The sequence below is a fragment of the Paramisgurnus dabryanus genome, chromosome 10 (assembly GCF_030506205.2).
Source record: "Paramisgurnus dabryanus chromosome 10, PD_genome_1.1, whole genome shotgun sequence".
NCBI classification, from domain to species: domain Eukaryota; kingdom Metazoa; phylum Chordata; class Actinopteri; order Cypriniformes; family Cobitidae; genus Paramisgurnus; species Paramisgurnus dabryanus.
Window position 1 is genome coordinate 21,705,552 of NC_133346.1, and position 25,434 is coordinate 21,730,985.

Sequence of the window (25,434 nt, forward strand, 5' to 3'; positions counted from 1 at the left end):
TGGAAAATTACAGATTTTCATGATATGTCCCCTTTAATAGATTAGTCGAAACACAAGACTTTAAGACTTCTTATATTATACACCATTTACGATCAGTAATTAAGGACAATTACGCTCTCATTTGAATACTAAGAAAATCCCAGAACGCACTGAGATCAGTGGAAATTAAGAGTTTGGTTCAAAAACGCGATAAACGCCATTAAAATAAAATAGTTACAGCCAAAATCAGTATTGTATCAGGTCAGAATTAAAAAGTCAATTCTACACAAAATCCAATATTCGCCGTGTTATTCTGTCATCTTTTTTCCCCAAACCGCGACAAACGCCAGTCCTCCTCTGTAGAATGCAATAAATCCGCTAAACCAATCACAGCGCACCATTCCACGCATCATAAACAATAATGGTGGCGTGTTGAAAACATACAGATTCCTAGTTTTCCTCATCTAATTTGTACTGCGTGATCAACAAATAAACAAAAACAAAATTATAGTTTAATGGCATTGATAAACCTCTGATGGTTTTCTGTGACGGGAAAGAAACGTAAGCCATCAAAATCAAATAATTTACGTGAGAGGCACTCTGGAGAAGTAAAAAATGCTGGCTGTTGCTTGTTCTCCTGACCGCATCAAGCTTCTGTCATGCTAACACATTGACCCCAGGGATCTTATGAAAAACTTTCCATTATTTTACTCAAAGCCAACAAAAATTGAGCAGGACCAAAACATTTTACAACTGATCGCTGTCAAAAAAGTTCAGCGAAGAAGTCCCAAGGATAACAGCCGCAATGCCAGTGTTCTTAATATGAAATGTTTTGATTAATGCCATTAATGTTTTTTTTATCAGTGTATAGCACTAGTCAACTAAATAAATATAAAATGGCAAACATGAATGCGCATTTATACATTGATTCAATAGATTTACTGTATAGCATTTTGAAAAAAAAATCAGTTTTTATAATAAATCTTTGAAAATCAAAGTATAGATAAAAATAAAAATGTATATTATAACTAGGGTGACCATACGTGCCATTCTTCCCGGACGCATCCCGTCTAGGATTTCGGTGCGACTTCCGGAAGTCGTATTTGTTGACCGCATATGCCATTCAGTTAAAAACATAAGATATACAATCGTAGTTTCATTCTTACCTTAAAATGTAACGGTTGCTTTTCTGTAATAATAATAAAATAATCCTCTATGACGTATGCGGTCGACAAATACGACTTCCGGAAAACGAACACAAAATCCTGGAAGGGATGCGTCCGGGAAGAATGGCACGTATGGTCACCCTATTATAACCTAAAGATGCTATGTGAAAGTTTGTAACAGAAAATAGTGGTTTAAAATCTTGTCACTTTCTTGGTATAGAATTTTTTTTTTACTGAAATTAGTCAAAATGGATTTATTGCGTTTTGAAAACAAACTCTTTAAATGTTTCTTTTAAAACTATTCCTATCAATAATGATGAAAATCAAAATATAGTTAAGAATATTAATATAATAATAAGTAATTTTTGTTAAAATAAAAATGCACAATTACATAAATAATAAAAGGCCAAAAACTGTCACCTTCCCATGATTCACAGCAGTAAGCTTATAATAGTGATTCGAAATTTCAGCTGTCAGTCGGATTTTGTTGAAAAATGTCAGATTGACTTCATTTGACTTAAACCAATGTAAATATACAAAGATGACGATAGAGAAGCAAAACGTACAGATTGCAGCTTTAAAAATCACTTATTTTTATCTTAGTATGTTGTTATGTGCAACCATTACCATCATTGGTCTATGGGAACGTATAATGCTACCGATTAAGATTCGTTCAGTTTTTGTGCCATCTTAAATAGGCAGTAGACGGCAAGACTGCATTGTGACCCAAATCTGTGATTTAACTAACTTTGTATCCAGCTTATAAAAGCCATGAGAAAATAACAGCACAAGTGCTTTCCAAGAACATGGAGCTTCAGTGAGGTGGGAACTCATTGTAAGATCAGAGGTGGTTTCGATAAAAAAGGTGTGAACGGGATGAGAACCAGAATACATCGACTCTTACCTTTAAATAGACAGATAACTATAGAAACTGATAGCAGACCTTATAAATTATTCACAGTAGGCAGACAAAAGCGTTATGTATGATTATGATCTTGCCTTATTTGACAGATACCACCTGGTTGCGTGGGAATCAAGTGCAAAGGAAGGGTACATCTCATTAAAGGATTGCATCATTGCACCAATTCACACGCACCAAGCAGGCCAGGGAACATATTTAAGAGAATTCATAAAGAATTTTGGCTTGATTCGAGCATCAGTTTTCTAGATAAATCAAACCTGTGCTGGTTTTGATCCATGGCACTAAAGGGAAAATTTCCTGCTAATAGCTACAGCTACGTGATCTACAGGGCTTCAGATGTTAACCAATCAGATGTTCTATAAGCAGCATGATGAGGTGCGAGAAATATGATTAAGTTAAAAACCGCTCTTGACCGGATCAAAACCGGCCAACCAGTTTCCCAGCCGGTCTAAGTGCCGATGTTAAGGGTATCTGAAGTGTTTCGGGCAGAACTTGGTTAGAACAAGCGAACTTCCACCAGCGGCCCAGATGGTGTTGCTGGAGACTCTGCACCCACACCAGAGCTCCAGTATGACATGGAGGAATGCTGCCCTAATTGGAGGGTCATGTCATCAGTAACTGCTATCTGCTGAGCTCCTTCTGGAGACTCCGCTGGGTTGCATCTCTGCTCCGTTCCCACAGCTGATTCCTATACTGCAGCACTTTGGAGAAGATCAAAGCCAAGTGGCTACTGAGCTGACAAGTCTTGCTTCTTGCTTTTACCTCTGGGATAGGGTGAGAGATTTTTTTCATTTTTTTACTGAGACGGCAGTAGTACCCATTGCAAAATTGTTAGATGCTTTTTTCTCATATAAAGAACAGCTTAAAAAATACCATTATACGTGTTTCAATTGAGTTGTGCACTGGAACGGTCAGCAGGTCACCTTGAAGTCTATTATTTTAGATGATATGCTGTGCTGTCTTTGGAACGCTGTGCAGGTAAGTAGATTATCTGTGCTGCAAATCAATAGGCAATCACTTAGCCTGAAAAAGCATAAACCAGTGAGCAGTAAAACAGGACAGGAAAGAAACCCTGCTGTCTTCTTCTCTGAACGAACACATGCTGCTAATGAGAAAGGCAAACACGGTATAAGACAGAGAGGATGTCTCCTACAACCTCTATGTCTTTGAACTATTACTCCAACCTGGACTGGATTAAAGCACCATGGGCCCCCAAGTGCCTACCGAACATGTAACGTTCGAGCAGTGATTTAGCCCCTCAAAAGACTTACATTTTACAATGTGCTAAAAAGACAGTATTATGTATCCCAGGTCAGTAGTTGGCAATGTCTGAACATGTAATACGCATGCGCATGACATCACCTTTTCCTAATTTAGATTTTTTTTTATTATCCGCAGGCAATAACTGTGCCATTTTCAAAAACTTTCACTTTGAAACCTCTTTTCTGGCACCCACAACAGCACTGTCGTGTAAATGTACATTCACACCGCAGCAGACTTGAGCTTCCAAACATAACCGGAAGTCATTCATTTACAATGGAAGCTGGGTTCTATCAGCTGCAAGGAGCGTCAAATCTATTGGCGTTGCGTTTTGAGCAACCAGAGCATCAATCGGAAAGTTGAAAGAAGCTCAACTTTATGGTAATGAGCTATGGCGCGGTTCAGCGGCAAGCATCGGCAAAACGTCAGCAACCAATCGGAATATAGCGCTGGCTGACTCGGAGAAACATACGATGTAAACTTTCGTTCCTACCAAAACATTAGTTCAGAGAAAACAGACTTCAGAGCGGTCAAAGCGTCAACCAGCTTCCCCGTTCTTTTTGACAAGTGTCCTTGACCTGGCGTCCTGAGCTTCTTTGGAAGCTCAAGTCTGCGGTAGTGTGAATGTGCAGTAAATGAACAGCCAAAACAAAAAAGTTTTCCATTTCTAGTTGCAAATTATGTCGTGCAAAAGACCCCTTAGTTAAGAGGTTTCAACCTGAACAATGAATGTAAATTTTTACACGTACGCAAGAGTCCGCGTACAGTGCATGTGGCGCAATTTTCGTCATACAGTACACGGCCACATACAGTACATTGTATGGGTCAGCTGCGCATACGCCTCCAGGAGACTGTGGTATGTCGCCCAAGAGATGCATTGCATTTTGTCGCAATGCGCATGCTCCATATATAGTCAAATAAACTATACTTTGCATAGTTGTGGTTTCGAACGTGCGCGTATGTTCGCATACACGTAAAAAACAGACTATACTTAGGGCTATAATGAACGGACAAAACATCGTGCAAACGACCCCTTAAGCCCTGAATACCCGGAATACCATGTCACATTGTGCGACATGGATCCTTCAAACATGGTACGATAATCAGGTAGACTGTACAATGATGACACGAAAGGTTCGACGACTGCATCACACGTTAGAGCAACATGCGCTAGTGGTAAACAAATTCCAGTATGCAGGGTGTGGCAGCAAACACACTATGCAGTGATCATGCTGAATTTCTGAAACTGTCAGAAAACTACCGTAGGCTATCTATGGACGCAAGACCTTGAAAACGGCCTCTCTCACTGTACGACATAGGACCACTGATGAAGAGCCACGATCACAAAATCTCTATCGATTTTTTCACAATAGCAATCTTTCACCTGGGACAGCTACACTGAAAAAAACTATTCATTGAATTTAATCAATTTTTTTAAGGTAAGTGGTTGCAATCAATTTATTTAAGCTACATTGAAACAAAAAAGATTAGTAACGTAAAGTAAAATAAAATATAAAACTTTTGTTTAAATGTATCTTAAATAAATTGATTGCAACCGCTTACCTTAAAAAAATTGATTAAATTCAATGAATCATTTTTTTCAGTGTACGAATCGGGTAGTGTATCCTGGGCTTAAGTTAAGAGGTAAGGGCCCTCCATTGTATACTAAGAAAAATCAGTGTCCACCAATTATTTTTTGGAAGGGGTTATATGTGATCACGAAACAACAGTGGTAATTTGGGGTCCTTGTGGTGTGATTAGGACATGTAGGTATTTGAAACAAATAGCCTTTATCATTTTGGGGGTGAGGACCGCCCGACTCTTCAAAAAGTGTAAAAGTTTTCTGATACTAAATATTTTGGTGCTATTGCATCTTGTTCTTTTCTGTAGGTTTGATTTCTATGGTCAGTGTGAAGACATATTAAGCATATTTGGCATTTATAGATGAAGCAACAAAAGCAATGGAAGCAACAGGCCGGAATCAATGTGTTCTGCTATGTGGGTGTAAATACTATGAGAGATAAAGCATGTTGGCAGGTGCAGATTCTGGCCGACTTATCTGCTTTGACTGTGTCTGTTTTCCCTTTGTCTCTCATACGTTCCTATATCTTCTTCAAAAGAGGATAAGGCTAAATAGCAACCCTCGCTCTGCGAAACTCCTAAAACCATTAAAGTGCCACTAACCTAGGTGTTTTCAGTAATAAAAAAAATAGTCTCTGGTATCTGCAGAATGTGTCTGTAAAGTTTCAGCTCAAAATACACCACAGATCTTTAATTATATGATGTTGAACATGGCCATTTGTGGCGGCAATGAAAAACGTGCGGTTTTTGTGTGTGTTTCTTTAAATGCAAAGAAAGCTTCTGTTCCCCTCCCCGTATGCAAAGTATGGGTAAAGCACTTACACATGTGGTTTCGACTACATCAAAACATGTGTCTCTGGCAGAAGCTATGCACTCATTAAGCTGCATTCAGACCGTTGGTGACTGGATGAGGTGCAACAAAGTTGTGGAATGTTTAACTTTATGCAAATTATGAGCGACTTCCAATGAGAATGAAGCAGTGCAGTTCACGTCATCCGTCTCTCGTCAGTTACTGGAGTGGACGGTACTCATTTCTTTATGACTACCAGATTTAGAAACGCCTCTTTTGAAAAAGAAGAGTGACACACAGTGACAATGTCGCTTATAATGTGAATGTACCTTAAGGCGGAGTCTATGAGCAGTGTAATCAATGTGACATCACATTGATAGGAGATTACCAACGGCCTGTTTTGTGTGACTGGTGCGGTTTAAAGGAGATTATACAAAGAAAAATTGATGGATTTGAATTAGTGATAGGCCGGCCGATATATCGGGCCGATATTTGCGAGTTTTATGTGTATCAGCAACCAAATATCGGCTCAAGAAAATCGGCAACCTGTAAAACGAACTAACCTGCAAAAAAATATGCCAATAAGTTAAGCAAAAAAATCTTGAACCTTTTTCTTAAACACTAAATTCAAGAAAAATTAGCTTTTTTTCTTGAAAATAATTTTTTTTGCAGTGTGCCATCAGTTGTGGTCTTGACTGGTCTTGAAAAAAAAATTCTGAGTCCTCTTTGTACGAGACCGAGACGAGACCGAGTAAAAATGTGGTCGATTCCAAGACGAGACCAAGACCTTCAAAAAGTGGTCTTGAGACCGAGACCGGTCTCGAGAACTACAACACTAAGTGCTTCTGTCAACTTAGAAAATGTAAAAAAATATCAACCCAGTAACCTAGTTTTGATAAACCATTCTCTGCAAGTATGTGGAAAAAATAGGTCATTGAAATTTGGCTCTCCTTGTGATGTCAGGAGGGGATAATACCGCCCCCCTAAATCTGCACAGTCCAACAACAGCACTTCCATTTAGTGCATTTCATCGGCTCATTTGCATTTTCAAGGACACATTTTTGCTCACACCTACAAAGTGTCAATTTGAACATGTTAATAATAAATTATATATATGGTATTTTGACCTTAAACTTCACATACGTACTCTGGGGAGACCAAAGATTTATTTTTAAAATGACCCTTTAATTAAAATTTAAACTAGCTTTTTTAAGTTGAACTCTAAATGTGTTCGGCTGAAGAAAGGAAGTCATCCAACCGCAATCTCCAGAGAGGCCACACAGAGAAGACACGACATCAATCTTATCCTTAAATTACTTCTTCAGGCCAACAAACAACAAACCATGCATGTATTGCTTATGTAGGATCCTCAATTGTAAATCAAACAAATTGGAAACACAATGATCGGTTAACACCATATCAGTGACAAAGCAAAGTGTGGTAGAGAAGTGACGTCCGTCCTCAAAGCAAACAATGAGGCCAGGAGCACAGAGGAAAGACGAGAAGCGCGACAGGAGGCCTGTAAGTGCCTGAGTGAACACGAAGAAAAATGTGTGGAGTGATTTTGGCCATGTACAAATTAAGGTGTGTTCCCTTGACAGCCAATAGCAGATAAGCAGACAGTTGTTTCCTGACCATCAGCCCTCTTTATCCTTTGACCTGGGGCTCGGTCCACTGCACCCAGGCCTTGCGGGTTACATACCTGTGAGGATTATCTAACTGACAAACAACAGAGAGTTCAAAAAGAAAACCTGAAACCCTTTGAGAGATCCTATAGCGTGATATTGTCATTAACTGTAGGGTTCCAGATGTAAACCACCTTCTTAGAGAGAAGAATATAATCTATTTTTAAGGACAAACCTAGCAAGGGCTCCAAACTTACACTCTTGAAAATAAAAAAAGGCTTTGTTGGGCTGTGTGGCTGCATAAAGGTAAGAAATAAATGCTTCTTTAAAGTAAAAACTAAAAATAAATTCTGTCGTTCACAATGCTTAATGCATTACAAAGACCTACAAGAATCCCTGTGGAAAATCCAAGAAGATGAAAAGCATCACTGTTTTGCTCTGTACGCCCAAAATATATCTACACCAAAACTATGTTATATTTAATTTGACATAACGGCCCTAATAAAAAAGTTTCATTTTTAAATAATGCCATTCCAGTTCTATTTTTCATCCATGCCATTCATTACGACACAAAAGGCGTAACGGGATATTTGTTGAAATCTGATCCCAGTAAAGGATCCACACCTTTCAACAGCTTTCAATCCAGGCGCAATATTACCAGCTTTCCATGGCAACTTTCTGCAACATTTGGGTTGATCTCATTTCGACTTGATGACAATAACACAGCGTAAGAACAGCTGAAAAATCACTTTATAGACTCTCAGAAAAAAAAGGTACAAAAGTTGTACCATTTTGATACAGATATGTGCCATTTTTTTTTAACTTTTTTAAAAGGTACGGCCCCAGTGACAACTTTTGTACCTTTTAATCTGAGTGTGTATGGTGGTGGGACCTTGAATGCAAGTCCATTGCAAACTAACTATCTTCAATACCACAATGGTGTCAGAAGACAACAAAGCGCTGGTAGACCTGTGAGTGGTTTCTCTAATGTTTGTCCTTTAGTGATCATGGGAAAGATGGCTTAGTGGAGACATCTAGAGTTCAGTATTTACACAAGCAACTGTGGGTTAAATGTGTTGTATGCTATCTTTGTTGGTTGCGTTTTTGATAAAAGTTATGAACAATCTACACAGGCTTTATGATTATACACTGCTGTTATTATGGGTCAGTTTAGATGATGACCCTGGATAATGTTTAAGGTTTAAGTCCATTTATTTACATTTATGTATTTGGCAGACGCTGTGATTCTCACGAAATTAGACTTTTGATAAAAAAAGTAAATGCTATCAAAATAAGAAGCATACAGTTACAAACATCTCTTCATGTACTATTTTGCACATGATTTCAAATGACATCATACAAACCAATTTTGTTGTTTTTTCCACATTTAAAAGGAAAATTTTAATTACCGCAACGTGTCCATGACTGGATTTGGGTTGTTTGACATGGAAATATTAATAATCAAAAAAAGAAAAAGCTTCAGTGCATGTTATACTATAAACATTTACAGTAAAGAAACATGTGGTATTTGGTGATCATTGGTAAATGTAGAGATAATAATAAGGAATATAAATGTGTCCAAGACCAATTTTCTCATCCTCCTCAACAATTTTCAATCATTGTTTAAGCCCTCAAGGAACTAACATTTTCAAAAAAATGTACATAATTGAACATGTAAGCAGTTTTAATTTTTTCTCTCCAGATAAAAGTTAACATTTTGTTTGTCATAGTACCTAGACAACTTTTTAGTTCTCATTACCGAAACATGAGTTTGTAAATGCATATATTTGATGTATGTTGCGGTAATGATCATTTTGATAATGATAATCTAAAAAATGTAAAAAATTCTATAGGAAATAAAATCCTCTAAAAATAAGGGTATAGTAAGTTTAGACCTTAATCTTATATGTGCAAAAAAAGGCTTCAAGGGCTTTTTAAAAATTCTGAAGCTGGACACCTGAGAATCCCCCTTTTATCTGAAGTTACTTACAGTGCATTACAGCCTATACATTTTATCACCAGGTGTATTCCCAGGATCAAACCCATGACTTTTTGTGGTGCCTCTTTCAGTTGAGCTACAGAAACACTAATACATTTTTCATCTTTACCCGCAGTTTTTGTTTGCCTTTAATAGTAAGGAATACATTCAGACAGACCTTAAATGGAAATATTATTACAGACTCGAACTGCAAGGTTAGATAACAACCATTTAGGGTGTAATCCAATGCAAAACGCCGTTTAGTACGAGGTAAAATATTTCTGAGGTTTCATTTTTAGAGTTTAACCTTGGTCTTGGTTGTAGACTTGGGCTTAATTTATTGTTTTGACTGGTTCCTTTCAATGCTTCGAAAAGTTTGGGAAATAATATTCATTCCAGATCGGTCTCGTCAAATTCCTCCAGTACCATGGTCTATGTGAGCAGTTTACAGTCTGGTGAGTGTAGCGGTGAAATGAATGTGTTTTTGTTGAGGGTTCAATCATTACGCACTATTAGATTTGGCTCAGCTGTTGCAGAAGGATTACATTCAAGTGATGGTTTCTTCATGATGTCTGCTGCCATGTTGGATTAGCCATAATGGGATCGAGGAAAATGCACCCTATTAAATTTCCTCCCCTTTGTACCCATAAGGCTCATTCACACTCATCTGACAAACAACAATAAACACTGACACAATGAGGCAGTTTCCTGGACAGGGTTTAGATTAAGCCAGGACTAGGCCTTAGTTATATTAGGACATTTAAGTAGTTTTTACAAACATACATTACAAAAAACAATACTTGAGACAAAACAAAAGCACTTATAAATGCCAAGATATGTCAGTCCAAGAGCAAGATGTTTTTAAATTAAGACAACTCAACCATGCTTTTTAGTCTGGGACTAGTATAAGTCCTTTCCGGAAATCCGTCCCAATATATTTTGCAGTTGGATTATGAAAGTTCACAACTGCTTTTTGCTAAAATGTCTGCATACTTTTTCATTTGCTGTGCATGGTATTGCAAGTATATGCCTTATTCGGTCCACCACTTGTTAAATTAAAACCTAGGCAGTGAGGGATGGACGTCTTTTTTCAGATTTCTAACAGCTATTTTGGGGTTAGAAAGAACCAATAAATAAAACAACCAAATATTTTTCTTTGAACATGAAGCAGTGTAATTGTCCTTAAGAATTATGGTGCAAAGAACAAAAAAATGTTCTTAGGAGGTTAAACCTATTGTCCCCCAGAGTATGCATGTGAAGTTTTAGCTTAAAATACCATATAGTTAATGTATTATAGCATGTTAAATTTATTTATTTTCCGCTATAGCCCTGGCTAAACTGGTGTTTACCAGTGTGACCGATGATAAACCTATCTGAGCCAGCATACCAGACTGACCATGCTGGGAGGCCTGCTAAGATCAGCAAACCATCTTAGACTGGTTGAAGATGAAGTGGGCCTTTGATGTTGTCAGCCCATGCTGGATGGCAGACACATACTAGACTATGACTAGACTATGTTTAGATTAAAACATTTACCGTCAGAGGCATTTATTTTGTAGATCTCTCTTGCGCGCACGCTCTCTCTCTCTCTCTCTCTCTCTCTCCACTTGGTTTTCTCATATCAACAGACAGTCAGTGATATCCCATTAGTGTTAAGCACCACACATGGATGACTGTCTAAGGCCTCAATGTAGAGATTTTCAACTTTGGGGTTGCAATTTCATGTGGGGTCATGGGAGAGCACAAAGGTTGTGGGTTTGATTCCCAATGAACAAACACTAATGTATAGGTTAAAGGCACTGGAAGTCGCTTTGGATGAACACACCTGTCGAATCATACTGTAAATTAGTTATGCACCGATGTATCGGCCGCTGATATTTATCGGCAGATTTTTGATGAATTAGAACCCATCGGCATATCGGCAATAGCACGAGAAAGGCCGATACTGATTGTTTATTAATTAACTGCATAAAGAAATCTATTATATGTAAAAAATGAGTTAATGTTGTTAATAAAATACATGCTGAATAGCAAAAACCACCTTTGAAGTTTGTCATGTTGTCTTATTATATTTGTTTTAGCTTAATTTGTGTCTCTCTTATTATGTTGGTCAGTTGAATGTTAATTAGATCCAATCCATGTTCAGTAAAAATAATTTGATGCAGAAATAAACTAGCTTATAGACCAACTGTATAGTATTGTATACAAGTGTTTAATATCTGTATCGGCCAGAAGTTGTATGTTTAAATCCGTATTGGTATCGGCCCAAAAAATCCTATCGGTGCATCTCTACTGTAAATATAAGATTCTACATACACTGCAAAAAATTATTTTCAACAAAAACATTTCTTAGTATTTATGTCTTGTTTTCAGTAAAAAAAATCTAAAAATTCTTAAATTAAGATGCTTTTACTTGATGAGCAAAACGCCTTAAGAAATTAAGTTTTTAGACCAAAAATATCAAAGTGATCACAAGTGATTTTGTGCATAAAACAAGGAAATAAATTGCCAATGGGGTAAGCAATTTTTCTTGAATTTAGTGTTTAAGAAAAAAATTCAATTTTTGCTTGTTTTATGCACGAAATCACTTAAATTTTATATTTTTGGTCTAAAATCTAGACTTATTTGCTTGGGTCTTTTTGCTCATCAAGAAAAAACATCTTAATTTAAGAATTTTAGATATTTTTACTGAAAACAAGACAAAAATACTAAGAGTTATTTTTCTTTAAAATTTTTTGTTAAAGATAATAACACTAGCATATACCATTAAACACAATATGCCATAATGATAGATGTGAATAGTGTGTAAACGAATGACTAAAAATGACAAATCCTTGCAGTAGAAATTTCAAATGAAAACCAAACATCTATAAAGTTGTATCTGAAACGTTATACAGCAAATCAAAAATAAAATGATAATTTACGGATTTGGCAGATGCATGTGAATTCACTCATATATTTGATCAGTATGTGTATTCACTTGGATCAAACCCATGACCTTTCGGTTGCCAGCGCAATGCTCTACCGACCAAGTTACAATTACATACACGAACAAGATCTATGTGAGGATCTGACCTTGTTCTTGTGCAGAGTACAGAGGATTAAACCAACTATTTTTAGAGCTCATTCACAAGGGCAGAGAGAGATAGCGAGTCAGATAATTGCATTACAGGTCCATTTAATCAGTCACAGTCATGTGACCAGCAGTAATGATGGGTATTCGGTATCTTGGCTGGAGACAAGCGAGAATGTTAAGTGTTTTCTTAGTGTGGCTGTGCAAGAATGACATTGTCTTGCCATCTTCAACCTCAAAATTTACTGCGAGTGCCAAGATTCACGTTACTTGCCAGAAGTGAGTTGAAAGTCAAAAGTGTGAGCCTTTTCACACCAAACACTCTAAAGATGGACTTCACTGTCAGTACGAAACAAAAAAGTGACAGAAAAATTAAGCACGTATTCATTTTTATGCAAAACTTTTCATTTATTAATAAGGATGAGAGTGGTGGCTACATTCAAATCTCACGTCAGGTTCCACTTTATGTTAGCAAGTTTTTGAGAATTAGGATATCCTATCTAAACCGAATAAAGTTAAATAGTTAGAAATACTGTTTTTGTTCAGTTTAACAAACAGAAAATACGATTTCTGGAGAATTTCCCCAGCAGGAAAATACTGTAGTATTTATTATGTAGATTGATAAACTGCAAAAAAACAGTAGTATACTTTATATACTGTGCAGTAGGTTCAAAAAGGTAATATCTAAGAATTTACAGTTAACTTTAGTAAAATATACAGTACTGTGCAAAAGTCTTATGCTATGTACACACCAAATGTGGGGCAATATTGATAAATGAATATTTTCAACTTGGGCGAAGACGGGTTCGAGGCGAATAGTGCGTGTTTTCGCGACAAACGCGTCGCCCATTTCGCGTCATTCGCATCGCCCCATGCGAGGACGCGTCTGATCGGGTCTTTGCATTGACTTTGTATGTAATCTAAACGTTGGACTAGCGTCTGGTGTGAACCCACAGTTAAGGGCTCGTTATAGTCGTGCGTAGGTCCTACGGCGTAGCCGCGACGGCGTAGGTTCCGCGTCGGTTTTCATTTATACTTTTGCGTCGTCGTCCGCGTCGACGTGCAAACACACGCGCGACCGCTGGTGGGCAGTCTCCACGCATGTAACCACAGTAGCAGCGCGATCGTTAGAGAAGAAGAAGCTTGGCAAGTTAACCCACAAACGAAGAAGAAACAGCAACTTGTTGTGTATAATTTGAGAAGACCAGCAATGATGGAAGTAATTAAAAAGCGACTTTTGATGCAGTTTGAGTTAAATCACTCCTCAACTTGGCTCTTCTTTGTTTTCACCGTCACAAACGGAAATACCTATGACGCAGTTTTTTTACCTGATGGGAGGGGTTCTGGTGGACCAATCACAGCGCTTGCGGTCCGCGTAGATCTGAGCTACGGCGTAGAACCTACGCACGACTATAGATCGCCCTTTAGGCCACCATGCCATAATTAGATTTGTTGTTTTTGCAATGTTATAGTGCTCATATATAATTATTTCTCAGTCTCTTTATTAGAATACAACCAGAAAATACAGAAAATGTGTATGTTGTATTTAAAACAGTATAAAAGTATAAGCTGAAGTGTCAAGTATTTAGGGCAAACTCCCTTTCCACTTGAGCAATAGCAGGACATCTCTTAAACCTAAATGACATTAAATTAAATCCTATTTTTTTATTCTAATCGAATGACTTCAGTACTTCAGTCTCCTAAAAAAAGCACAAGATGTGTTTCGTGCCAAGTGAGGTCACACTAAATACTGACTGATACCTGAAGAAGACATTAAGTTTCGAAAATTGTTTTATTTTTATTTTGTGTAAATATTTTCTGTTTGTATCTTAATACAATAGATTGAAAACTAAATATGGATGGACATTAAAACTTTGCTAAAACAACAAAGCTGGTGATGGTGGCCTAAGACTTTAGCACAGTATTGTATATGTATTTGAAGTATTCTTGTGGGCTTGACATTAAAAGTATTTTCTTATATTAAATACTTCAATAATTAATTTTTATTAAATATTAAAATGTAAAAAATTACAAGGTTAACAGGTGTTTCTGGTGTAAGATCACCCTTTAGCGATTTTTTCAGATTTCCTATTATTTTGTTTTTCAGGAAAGTTTATTCTTCGAGACCAGGTTATATTCCTTCATAACGTAAGCTCTAGGGGTGAATTTATAGGGGCATTGGTATTTAAATGATGATTTCTTTCAGTCAGTCACATTTATCGACATACGAACACTAGTACAATGAGATATGAATGTTTCAAGAGCCCCAGTGTGTCTACATATAATTGAATTGAAGATTCCTACCAAATAAGGACATGGGGGCGGGACATAATTATTTTATTACTTGCCATCATAATTTGTTTTTTTGTCATATAACGCACGCGTTACCGCAAAATGTATTCCTGAGCCTAAGTGAGCTCCCGGTCTGTATTCCTTTATCGGTCTGGCTGGTGGCTAAACTGATCTCAAAAACAAATACCTTGTAGAAAATAAAACTGTGGTTTGCTAAAGACAAGGGGAGATGACGAGCATGAATCTCAACTCTACGGAGAGGTTTGGCAGCCAGGCAAGAATTTAAGGACCTGTAGTTAACATTAAACATCAATTTTACACAGTATCGTTAACTCTGTGTAACATGTTGATATGATTTATGAACTAATGTAATTATTTCCCTTGCTATCAGAGATAAACTACTGTAAAAGGACTCTGTTGTTATTAATTCTATGACTATGTCAGATAATTTACTCACCACCATGTCATCCAAAACGTTGATGTCTTTCTTTGATCAGTCGAGAAGAAATTATGTTTTTTGAGGAAAACATTCCAGGATTTTTCTCATTTTAATGGACTTTAATAGAACCCAACACTTAACAGTTTTTTTTTAAACTGAGTTTCATATGACTAAATGATCCCAAACGAAGCATAAGCGTCTTATCTAGCGATACCATTGTCATTTTTGAATAAAAATATGCACTTTTAAACCACAACTACTTTTCTAGGTCCGGTCCTGTGATGCGCCACCGCGACCACACGCAATACGTCATCACGTCAAGAGGTCACAGAGGACGAATGCAAAACTACGCCCCAATGTTTACAAGTGTGGAGAAAAAGGACCATTCCGACGTCGTTGTATGTGGAATGATACAAATTCATGTCTTTGTGTCAGTTTATTGTTTAAAATGGTCCGCAAATGTGCGTTTCATATATGTAACAATTGACCTTTCTACGTCACTACTACGCATTTACGTGAGGTCGCGCTGGCGCTTTTCAGGACCGGAGATAGAAGAGGAGTTGTGGTTTAAAAGTGCATATTTTTTATTAAATGACAATTGTTCGCTAGATAAGACCCTTATGCCTCGTTTGGGATTGTTTAGAGTCCTTTGAAACGCCGTTGAAAAAAACTGTTAAGTGTTGAGTTAAGTGTTAAGGGCGATTTATAGTCGTGCGTAGGTCCTACGGCGTAGCAGCGACGGCGTAGGTTCCGCGTCGGTTTTCATTTATACTTGTGCGTCGCCGTCCGGGTCGACGTGCAAACACACGCGAAACCGCTGGTTGGCAGTAATCACGCGTGTAACCACAGTAGCAGCAGAAGTCCTCACATAAGAAGAAGCTAAGCAAGTTAACCCACAAACGAAGAAGAAATAGCAACTTGTTGTTTATAATTTGAGAAGACCAGCAATGATGGAAGTAAATAAACAGCGACTTATGTTTCAGTTTGAGTTAAATCACTCCTCAACTTGGCTCATCTTTGTTTTCACCGTCTCAAACGGAAATACCGATGACGCAGTTTTTTTACCTGACGGGAGGGGTTCTGGTGGACCAATCACAGCGCTTACGGTCCGCGTAGAGCCGACGCGCTGTTAGAAATTTTGTGAGGTGCGCGTCAGGCTACGCAGAGCTACGCACAGGCTACGGATAGCCTACGCCGTAGCTACGCCGTAGGACCTACGCACGACTATAAATCGCCCTTTAAGTGTTCGGTTCTATAAAAGTCCATTAAAAATGAGAAAAATCCGGGAATGTTTTCCTCAAAAAACATAATTTCTTCTCGACTGAACAAAGAAAGACATCAACATTTTGGATGACATGGTGATGAGTAAATTATCTGTATTTTTTTTTTAAGAAAACTGACTAATCCTTTAAGGACATGTACTACAATTATTTAATTTTAGACGTTTTAACATAAACAAACGGCTTTTGTGGACCAAATGCAATTTCCGGTAGGCTTCCACATACAGTAGAGTCCTTTTACAGTAGATAATTTTTGATAAGCAAAATAAATTACAATTAAATTATATTTATTCATATATAATTTCTAATGCGCATCAACTACTACACTGAGCTAACGTTACTGTGTAAAATTAATGTATACAATGTAAGCTAATTCTTGCCTGGCTGCCAAACTTCTCTGCACCACTGACGCATGCTCGCCTTTCGACAAAATATTTGTTTCAAAGATCAATTTAGCCACTAGCCAGACCGATAAATAAACACAGAGCGGAAGTTAAATTTGCACGGTTTATAACAAAAGATGAAACGCTTTCATTTCAAAATCTATATTGATAATTAAATTAGGTTATAAAACAAAAGCACTTAAAGACCCATTAACAAAAAGTGAACCAACTTGAAGCAACACTCAAGACAGTTGCAGCTAGAAAGGTGTAGTGATGTAGGCAACCCGCTGACTATTCAATGTTCTGGTAACCGTTTTGCACATAGCCCTACCTGTTAAAACTCATTTGAAATAAAAGCAAAATAAAGAGTTCATATCAGTTCTGCATCAGTTTCGAATTTCTTTGCCAAAGAATCAGCCGTGCTGCCGATAATGTCGGCAGACTGTGGTTTAGTCTAAACGATCTACCACGAGTACTCGCGACCAGCAGCACGGTTTGGCCCGCATGCAACCTTTTACTGCTCCTCTGGGATCACGCTTAAATTTTCATATGGAACAGGAAGGGAGTTAATGTTACACCATAAGAGCCGCGTGGCCAAAGCCACCGCAAATTCAAACCAGGTGAGATGCACCAATGCCAGTATAGCTACCAGCACGCTGACTTACACAGGGAGGCGGTCATGTCTGCAATTTCGAAACGTCATGTCACCATTGTGGGGTAGTAAAGACGACTAATAAGATTAATTTTGGTGATGAATTACACTGGATACATCTTAATGATCTCTGGTTTATTTCACCATGGATGTCTTGCATAACTACGGATATTCAATGGACAGGTTGGACTCACATGCTCGTAATGTTTGCTCGATTCATGACAGATGTGGAGTGGATAGAGTTTCAAGAAGAACTTCTTTTTTATGATGGTGGAGATATCTGCTCAGCAACATCAGCGTATCCTTTATCATAACACTGTCAATTAGCCTTAAGGAACCATTATGCTATTTAAACTCTAAAAATCCCTGTTATCCTATGATCTGAGAAAATTCTCCTAAAACAGAGGTCTTTGACCTTTTTAGGCCAGGGAACCCTTAAAAGATAGAGAGGAGAAGCAGGGACTTAAGACGGGATTTAGAGATGAATTGAATTTACTTAAAAACTTAAATGTTAGAAACACATGACCTTTATTTGTTTCCATAAAAATGTACATTGAACATTGTTTTATATGAAGTACAACAGATCATGCAGTATAAGAGTCATCGTCCTTCCTCAACTAAAAGCTAATTATAATTTTACAAGCATCTCGATTGTGAATAAACAACCAGGAATTCCAAACAGCATTTTATTTCCGATAGGCCGTGTAAAGCTGTTTTACATCAAGACAGTTCAGACTCTTCACCAACAGAAACGGTCCATCCAGACAGGCAGGTTACTTCAGTAAAGTGTGCTGGCTCACCTCCTGGCCTTTTTTTCTTTCATGAGTTTCTTGCTCTCCTCTCGTCTCCTCTTGTTGACTGGGTTGCGCGGATCATAGATCTCGAACGTGTCTTCGTCCTGCATGTTGGCATCTTTTACCTTTCTGCTTTGCTCATCAAATTGGAGAACATGGGCCATCCTAAATCATAGGGGAAAGCAGAGCTTAGTTCAAAAGAACAGAGTAACTCAAGTCACCGGCCACTAAATCTCCAAAATAAGTGATGGAAATTTCCCAGTGGAACGGATCGGAGCAGACATTTCTTTTGATAAGTCCACCGCCAGATTCGCTAATTTAGTGCAACCCAAATTAAAAACACTTTTACTTGTTGAGAGCTTCTAATCGGACAAGATCTAATACCACAACACTGATGTCAAACTTGGATTTAACCCATCTTTAGCTACAAGATTAATTGCATACACTGTTAAATGTTGGTCTGGTCATTGGAAAGAGAAATCGAATTAATTTGCAACCACATGAGGGCTAGTTATTTATATATATGTATATTAACTGTAATTGGTAGGCTCATATTTATATACTAAATCCACATGTTATTGTCAAATAGTTTATTGTCATGTTGCATCTTTAGTGCTGAAATTAAAAAGAAAAGAAAAAAACCATGAGGAATTGTGATGATTAACACTAAACCTGTAGATCCTGATTCCAAAATTCCTAAAAGGTGCATCCAGCCAATCAGATTGGAGCTTGTAGACTAAGCAGTTGATCATAATCTTCTATCACAACAGAAATGTCTCTTGTAAGAGATTCCAAAACAGCGCAGCTACTACAGATAAACAGATCTACCTTTCATTTCTTCAGTAATACTCTTTCTTTCCAAGTGCCTGGCGGGAGAGGAAAGCATCAGCCAGAAGAAACATTCCTGAAGCATTCCCGAGTACCACCATCAGAAGGAAGAGCTCACCGCTGGCTAAAACCACTTCTGGAGAAACTGTACACCGCTGCTGAAGACTACTGAACTTCAGAAAAGCTCCACAACACCGTTTACAAACCAACAGCTTTCTTATCTCTTCTTTTGCACACACTCTAAAATGTTGGGTCATTTTCAACCCAGCATTGGGTAAAAAAGGGACAAAATTTTACCTTTGCTAGGTTGTTTTAACCCATTGTTGGGTCAAATATAAACATTTTCTAGGTTCATTTAACGGCTGAGTTTGTCCCTTTATGACCGAACGCTTTTAAAGATTTAAGAAACTAGCAAAGACAGGTGTTCACGGACAAGGATCAAGGACTTTGCTGCCGTACCATGACTGCAGCAGGCGCAATGATATTACGCAGTGCCCGAAAATAGTCTCCTTCTATTGAAAGTTACCAAGGGGACTAGGGATTCAACGAATATTGATTTCAATCTTGGACATGATCTTACTCAGTTAATATTAAAGATATTCAATGGAAAATTTCACAGAATGTTCTTTATATTGTGTAGGATGCTTTTATCCTAAATCACTAAAAATTATTTTAGCTGGGTTTTCACAGGCAGGGTCACATATTTCGTATTTGAGGAATACTTGTGTTTATTTTTTTCACACTAAGCTTAATTTTTCAAAAAAAAAAAAAAGATTGTTTAATACCATATTAGGTTTTGCTGTGGTATCAAAAACATTAAATATATACTTAAAAGCTGGTATTGTATCAACACAGGCATGCAACCCTACAAGTGTAAAAGCTTTTAAACTCTCCAGAGATTCCTTAGGTACACATAGTGCAGGGTTTTGGAGCTGGACAAGGAATGAGATTCAAGTCCAACATGTTCACATCTCACCTCTGCTCTGCTGACCTATATTTCCTACTAAGAAGATGGCAGCGGGAGAACTGTCAGAATCAAGACATGAAACTTCGACAGGGGTGAAACGGGTCACTGTTATACATCATAGACATGGCTGGATGGCTCTCTGGGGTCTCATCTAAACCAAAAAAAGATGCAAAAGGAACTGACAATGCACACCTGTTTGAGCTATTCTGGTGAAGGTCAAAAATTTTTGGAAAAAAAAATCCCTCCGAGAACCCAAAGCTGAAGCGCAGGTATCAAACTGAACGCATTTGCCTATGAAGTCAAGGGCTGGTTTGAATGAACAAGATGTGATGGCAGATTTCAATAATTCAGCAGCTTGCGGCCGCCATTCAATCCGGTGCAACTTTTGGTGGTTTTGCAGAAGTGTGTCAGGAAGTAACCGTAGGAGCTGAAGGAAGATTTAGATTGAGCCTGTTGTCTGAGTCAAGACGAATGCATAAAGGAACTGAGAAGCGAAGCAGTCTGCTCTTTAAAATTACGAGGCTCTCAAAAGTCTCGCTTTCGTAAGTAATCCACCATGCTGCTATTATTGAGCCTTCGCAGAACCCCTGAATTCGGCCAGAGACATATAAAGCGTGTCTGCGCGTATACATGAGCACGTTTTTAAGAGTTTGTGTGTGTGTGTGCATGCTTGTGTCCATTTGAAGTCCGTAGGAGATGTGACAGCTCATCTAGAATGTCATGGCTATACTCTGGCAGACTCTGAGGACTCCCGCCGCGCGAAGCAGTCGGCTCTGATAATTTGTCTAGCAGTCTCTGTGATGACAGCCCGTCCGACTCCTCGCCCAGAGTTATGGCTTGCACAAAAAATCCCACCATTCGATTGGGGCTCTTATCAGGGACGGGCTACCGCTCCAGCCCGGCCGTGATGCGGAGGCCCTCGGAAGCCTCTTCCTGAATTTATTTTTCTTTCGCTTTCGAGAAAGAGAGGAGGAAGGAGTGAGGCCCGGGCTCCTGGGCGAAAGGGGTTTTTGTAGACGCAGACACAGATGGAATAGTTTACAATCTGGCCCAGACTTGACTTCCAGTGTCTGACCTGTTGTAACCCGTGTTCCGTTCACGGGGTGCACCAGACCTTCGGAAAGTGGTACAGACTTCGCACTGCTGTTTTTCTAGCACTGGGGGCCTCTTGTGCCTTCTCCCGAGAATTGGGCTTGGGGCTCCCAGTTAAGGGCCACCACCAGAGACGTCTAAGCTTGGTCGGGGTCCCGAGACAGTAATGACAGTCGAGGATGAAGTAACTGAACTAGACGGTGGCCCCCGTTTTCCTCTCACATGTGGTATTTGTTGGAGTATTTGAGTGGATGTATTTAGATAGAAGCTCGAGGTCTTTGATGAAAAGAGAATGCAAGGAGAAAACACAGTGTCAGAATTCATTTGCCTGCAGCGGAGTGCCGCACAAAGAGGGAGGACGACGGCCTGACAGATCCTTCGCTTTATCCTGAAGCATGTCACCGCTGCGGCTGCGCCACTGTCTCGCACACCATTAAGACTGATAATTCATCAAGCGTAAAGCCATTACGCTCCACAGAGGCATGTGCTGAACCGCATTCTTTACGTTTGATTGTGATTTACGGTCTTTTTACAAATGCGTTTGCACTTGGAAAAATTACAGGCGTCTACCATTCACGTCGCATCCAACCCACAGACTGCCAGACTTTAAATGCCTTCAACCCAGGATTTCAAATGAACCCAATTCTATGGATTGGGCATATGTAGCTTATAGAGAACCCAGAAAAGCGAGTTGTGCATACCGCTGAAGCTATAAGTTTCAACAAAAGCAGAATGATTTACCAGCCTGCTTCCCGTAATCCTCTGAAAAACTAGAACTAGCCGCGTGACGCACTTGTGAGTAATGTCCGATTTAGATTAGAGTACATTAAATAGAGAAAGATATCGTTCATAATAAAATATCCAAATGCGAATGGGCAAAATCAGTTTGTAAGTATCTGCTGCCATCTCAGAAGCCATACTTACAAATGCATTTATCTTCATCACATATGCTAGGAAGATCATGGGGAAAACAGAATCAGATTGAACCATTTCTAATTGATTTTATTTGTCTACTTTACAGTACAACTGAAGGCCTAACGGTGTGCCCCATATACAGCATCAAGATTGATGTTCCCTTGAGCCTGATTCATTTTGCAGCATCATATCATGGCCAAAGAACTGCGCTGTCAATACACTCACCCCTACTTGCATGAAAAACCTTTCCATCAGGTCAAAAGAAAAAACCCCAAAGATGATTAACAGAAATGGTTCATTGCTAGACATTGCTAGGATGGTTCTAGTTGGTTGCTAGGGTTTTTGGTTTGTTTGCGAAGATGTTCTGATTGGTTGCTACTTGCTAGGCAATGATAGGTTGTTCTGGCTGATTGCTAGGTATTGCCATGGTCCTCTGTTTGGTTACTAAGATGTTCTGATTGGTTGTTAGGCAATGCTGGGTTGATCTGGCTGGTTGTTAGGTATTGCTAGGTTTTTCTGTTTGGCTGCTAAGATGTCTGAGTAGCTGCTAGGCATTGCTAAGCTTTTCTCTTTGGTTGCTAGGTAATGCTAGGATGTTCTGATTGATTTTTAAACAATGATAGGTTGCTCTGGTTGGTTGGCAGGTATTGCCAGGGTCTTCTGATTGGTCGCCAAAATGTTCTGATTGGTTGTTAGGCAATGCTAGGTTGATCTGGCTGGTTGACAAGTATTGATAGTAGATTATAAATTGATTATAAAAAAATTGATTTTTTCGATTAATCGTGTTTTTTTTACCTGGTTGATTGAAAATACGATTCTCAAAGGCCACAAATCGATTTAAAAAAAATGAAATAACCTGAATCGAGAATCGAGCATATAAATCGATCCGAGAATCGGAACAGAAAGAAGAATCGATCTGGAACATCTGAATCGATACCCAGCTCTAATTGATAGGGTACTCTGTTTGGTTGCTAAGTTGTCTGATTGGTTGCTTTGCATTGCTACGCTGTTCTGGTTGGTGGCTAGGAATAGCCAGGATTTTTTGGTTGGTTTTCAAGACGTTCTGATTGGTTGTTAGGTATTGCTAAACTGTTATGGTTTGGTTGCTAGGTATTGCTTTGGTTTTCTGGTTGTTGGCTGGATGCTAAGAAGTCTGATTGGTTTCTAGACAATGCCAGGTTGCTCGGATTGGTTGCAAGGTAATGCAAAAAAATTCTGTTTGGTTTCCAAGATGTTCCAATCGGTTGCTAGACTATGCTAGGTTCCTTTTGTTGGTTTCAAGGTATTACAAATAGGTCTTCTGTTTGGTTGTCAAAATGTTGCTAGGATGCTCTGAATGGTTGCTAGGCATTGTTAAGCTGTTCTGGTTGGTTGCAATGTTCTGTCAAGGTTTTTGTTTGGTTGCTTGGATGTTCTGATTGTTTGTTAGGTATTGCTTAGCTGTTCTTGATTGCTAGGTATTGCTAGGGTTTTCTGTTTGGTTGCTAGGCATTGCAATGATATCATTATGTTTTAGTTGGTTGCTAAGGACTGCTAGGGTTTTCTGTTTGGTTGCTAGGATGTTCTAGTTGGTTGCTAAGGATTGCTATGATGTTAAGTTGGTTGCTAGGCTTTGGTAGGGTGTTATGGATGGTTTGTAAAAATATAAAAACCTGTGTTACATATGTTTTTGAATAACACTGCATATTAAAATAGGCATACTAACATTATTGCAAAAACATTAAATCATGTACAGCATACAACTTGTGAATAAATTGTTGTATTTGTGAACTGCAAGGAAATGAAAAAATCTTAAGAATTAGACCAGCTAACTAAACTTGCTTGGCTACGCTTAAATGAGGCCACCAGCATATAAGTACAACACACTGTATTGCCGGTCCTTTTGGCACATATACTCTATAACAACAAAGCCTACCACTGACTAATCCCAAACACTGGTTACTGCTGGCACTTGTAATGACTGTCTGTTAAAAAAGACAGCACGTGTCTGACTGCAGGTTGACGCGCCCTGCTGGGGCCACTTTGGGTGCCACGGCCTTGTCGGCTCGTCTGGCGTACGGTGGGTGTGACGTGTTCCATCTGGGCCCTCCGTCTGCTCAAGCAGTTATTTACTCAGTTAAGTCAGCTGAGAAAACTACTTCTCCACAAGTGGCTATTGCTGCACAGCAAAAACAAACACTGCATACTGTTCTAATGGTGTCAGCGAGATCCAGAGCCAAACGCATTACTTGGATGGAGAGCCGAGGTGGTTCAGGCACACTTAGGGCCAGCAGCTGTGCCTGATGTGGAGTGAGTATGAACGTTTTGCTATGTTAGTTCAAATAAATAGCTACGCTAGCTTAATGTGAAACAGTAGCCGTGCACTGAGACAATCAATGAGGTGTGAGTTATTGAGAATGCACTTGATCACAGACAACTGCAAGTCCATTAGTGCATTAAACCTCCGTAGGAATGAGTAAAACAGAGAGGAGAACTGATGTAATCCCACTCACCAGCCTTTATCCTCATCCTCGCCTAGTTCCTCAAAGTTTTCCTCAGGAACATTAGGAGCTTCTGAGATCGCAGATGTCAGCTTGGATTTAAAACTCTCCAAAAGGGCAAGTGTCTTTAGAGGCAAGAAAGACAATATGATATTTTGATTTTCATGTTTTTAAATGGTACTTTCAAATTGTGAAACTGCAAATTGTGAAACATCATGGTTTTCATCAAGAGATGCATGAACTGATATATTGTAGTCCTTCAACACAATGCAAGTCAGTTTGGTTAAAAGTGTTTACACTGGTTTTTCAAGTCAATTCAACCCACTCCTTCATACCTGTGATAAGTTGACATAACTTATAAAAATAAGATGAACTTTTATATTAAAGTAACATAAAATATATGTTGATTAGACATTATTTTTACAGTGTTTCTACTGTAAATGTAGAATTATAAACATCTTTTCATTTTTAAGTTATAACCTACCTGTGCCTCTCGACCAGACCCCCTCTTCACTTTCTGTTTTTTCATGTCCTCATACTTCTTCCTGCTCTCCAGGTACTCAGCCATTGCCTCATTGGCTGGTTTACTTTCACCTTCAAAAGGAAAAAAGTGATTATGCTTTGGATGAGAGTACTTCATTGACTCAGAAATCCATCTTTAAACAGTGTGCCTAAATTGAAAGGATTTAAGCAAAGGATGAAAAGAAAAATAGATGAATTCCAGAGTAGAAGTTATTAATGTTACATATGACATACATAAAGTTCATGCAACTATAAATTTCAATAAAGATGACAACTCTAGTGAGCCATATAATCTTTATTTTAATGCCAAACTTCAGGTCCCAAGACCCTCATCAATGCAAAAGCTACAATTTTGTCTTTGACTTTCTTTTCATTCAAAAGACACATATCTACAAGAATATATTATGTGAAAAAGG

The 25,434-nt window shown here is 38.5% G+C and overlaps 2 protein-coding genes across 2 annotated transcripts in view; both read right to left on the minus strand.

Moving 5' to 3' along the window:
• Positions 1–25,434, minus strand: part of LOC135779587 (placenta-specific gene 8 protein-like) — a 240,060-nt gene that overhangs the window by 104,642 nt on the left and 109,984 nt on the right. The window lies entirely within an intron of this gene.
• Positions 17,960–25,434, minus strand: part of cwc27 (CWC27 spliceosome associated cyclophilin) — a 53,632-nt gene continuing 46,157 nt past the window's right edge. The window contains exons 12-14 of the mRNA XM_065290335.2: positions 24,981–25,090; positions 24,509–24,621; positions 17,960–18,379 (exon numbers count right to left, since the gene is read on the minus strand). Coding sequence (XP_065146407.1) covers positions 18,217–18,379; positions 24,509–24,621; positions 24,981–25,090 — 386 coding nt within the window. The 3' untranslated portion in view covers positions 17,960–18,216. The remainder of the gene's footprint in view (positions 18,380–24,508; positions 24,622–24,980; positions 25,091–25,434) is intronic.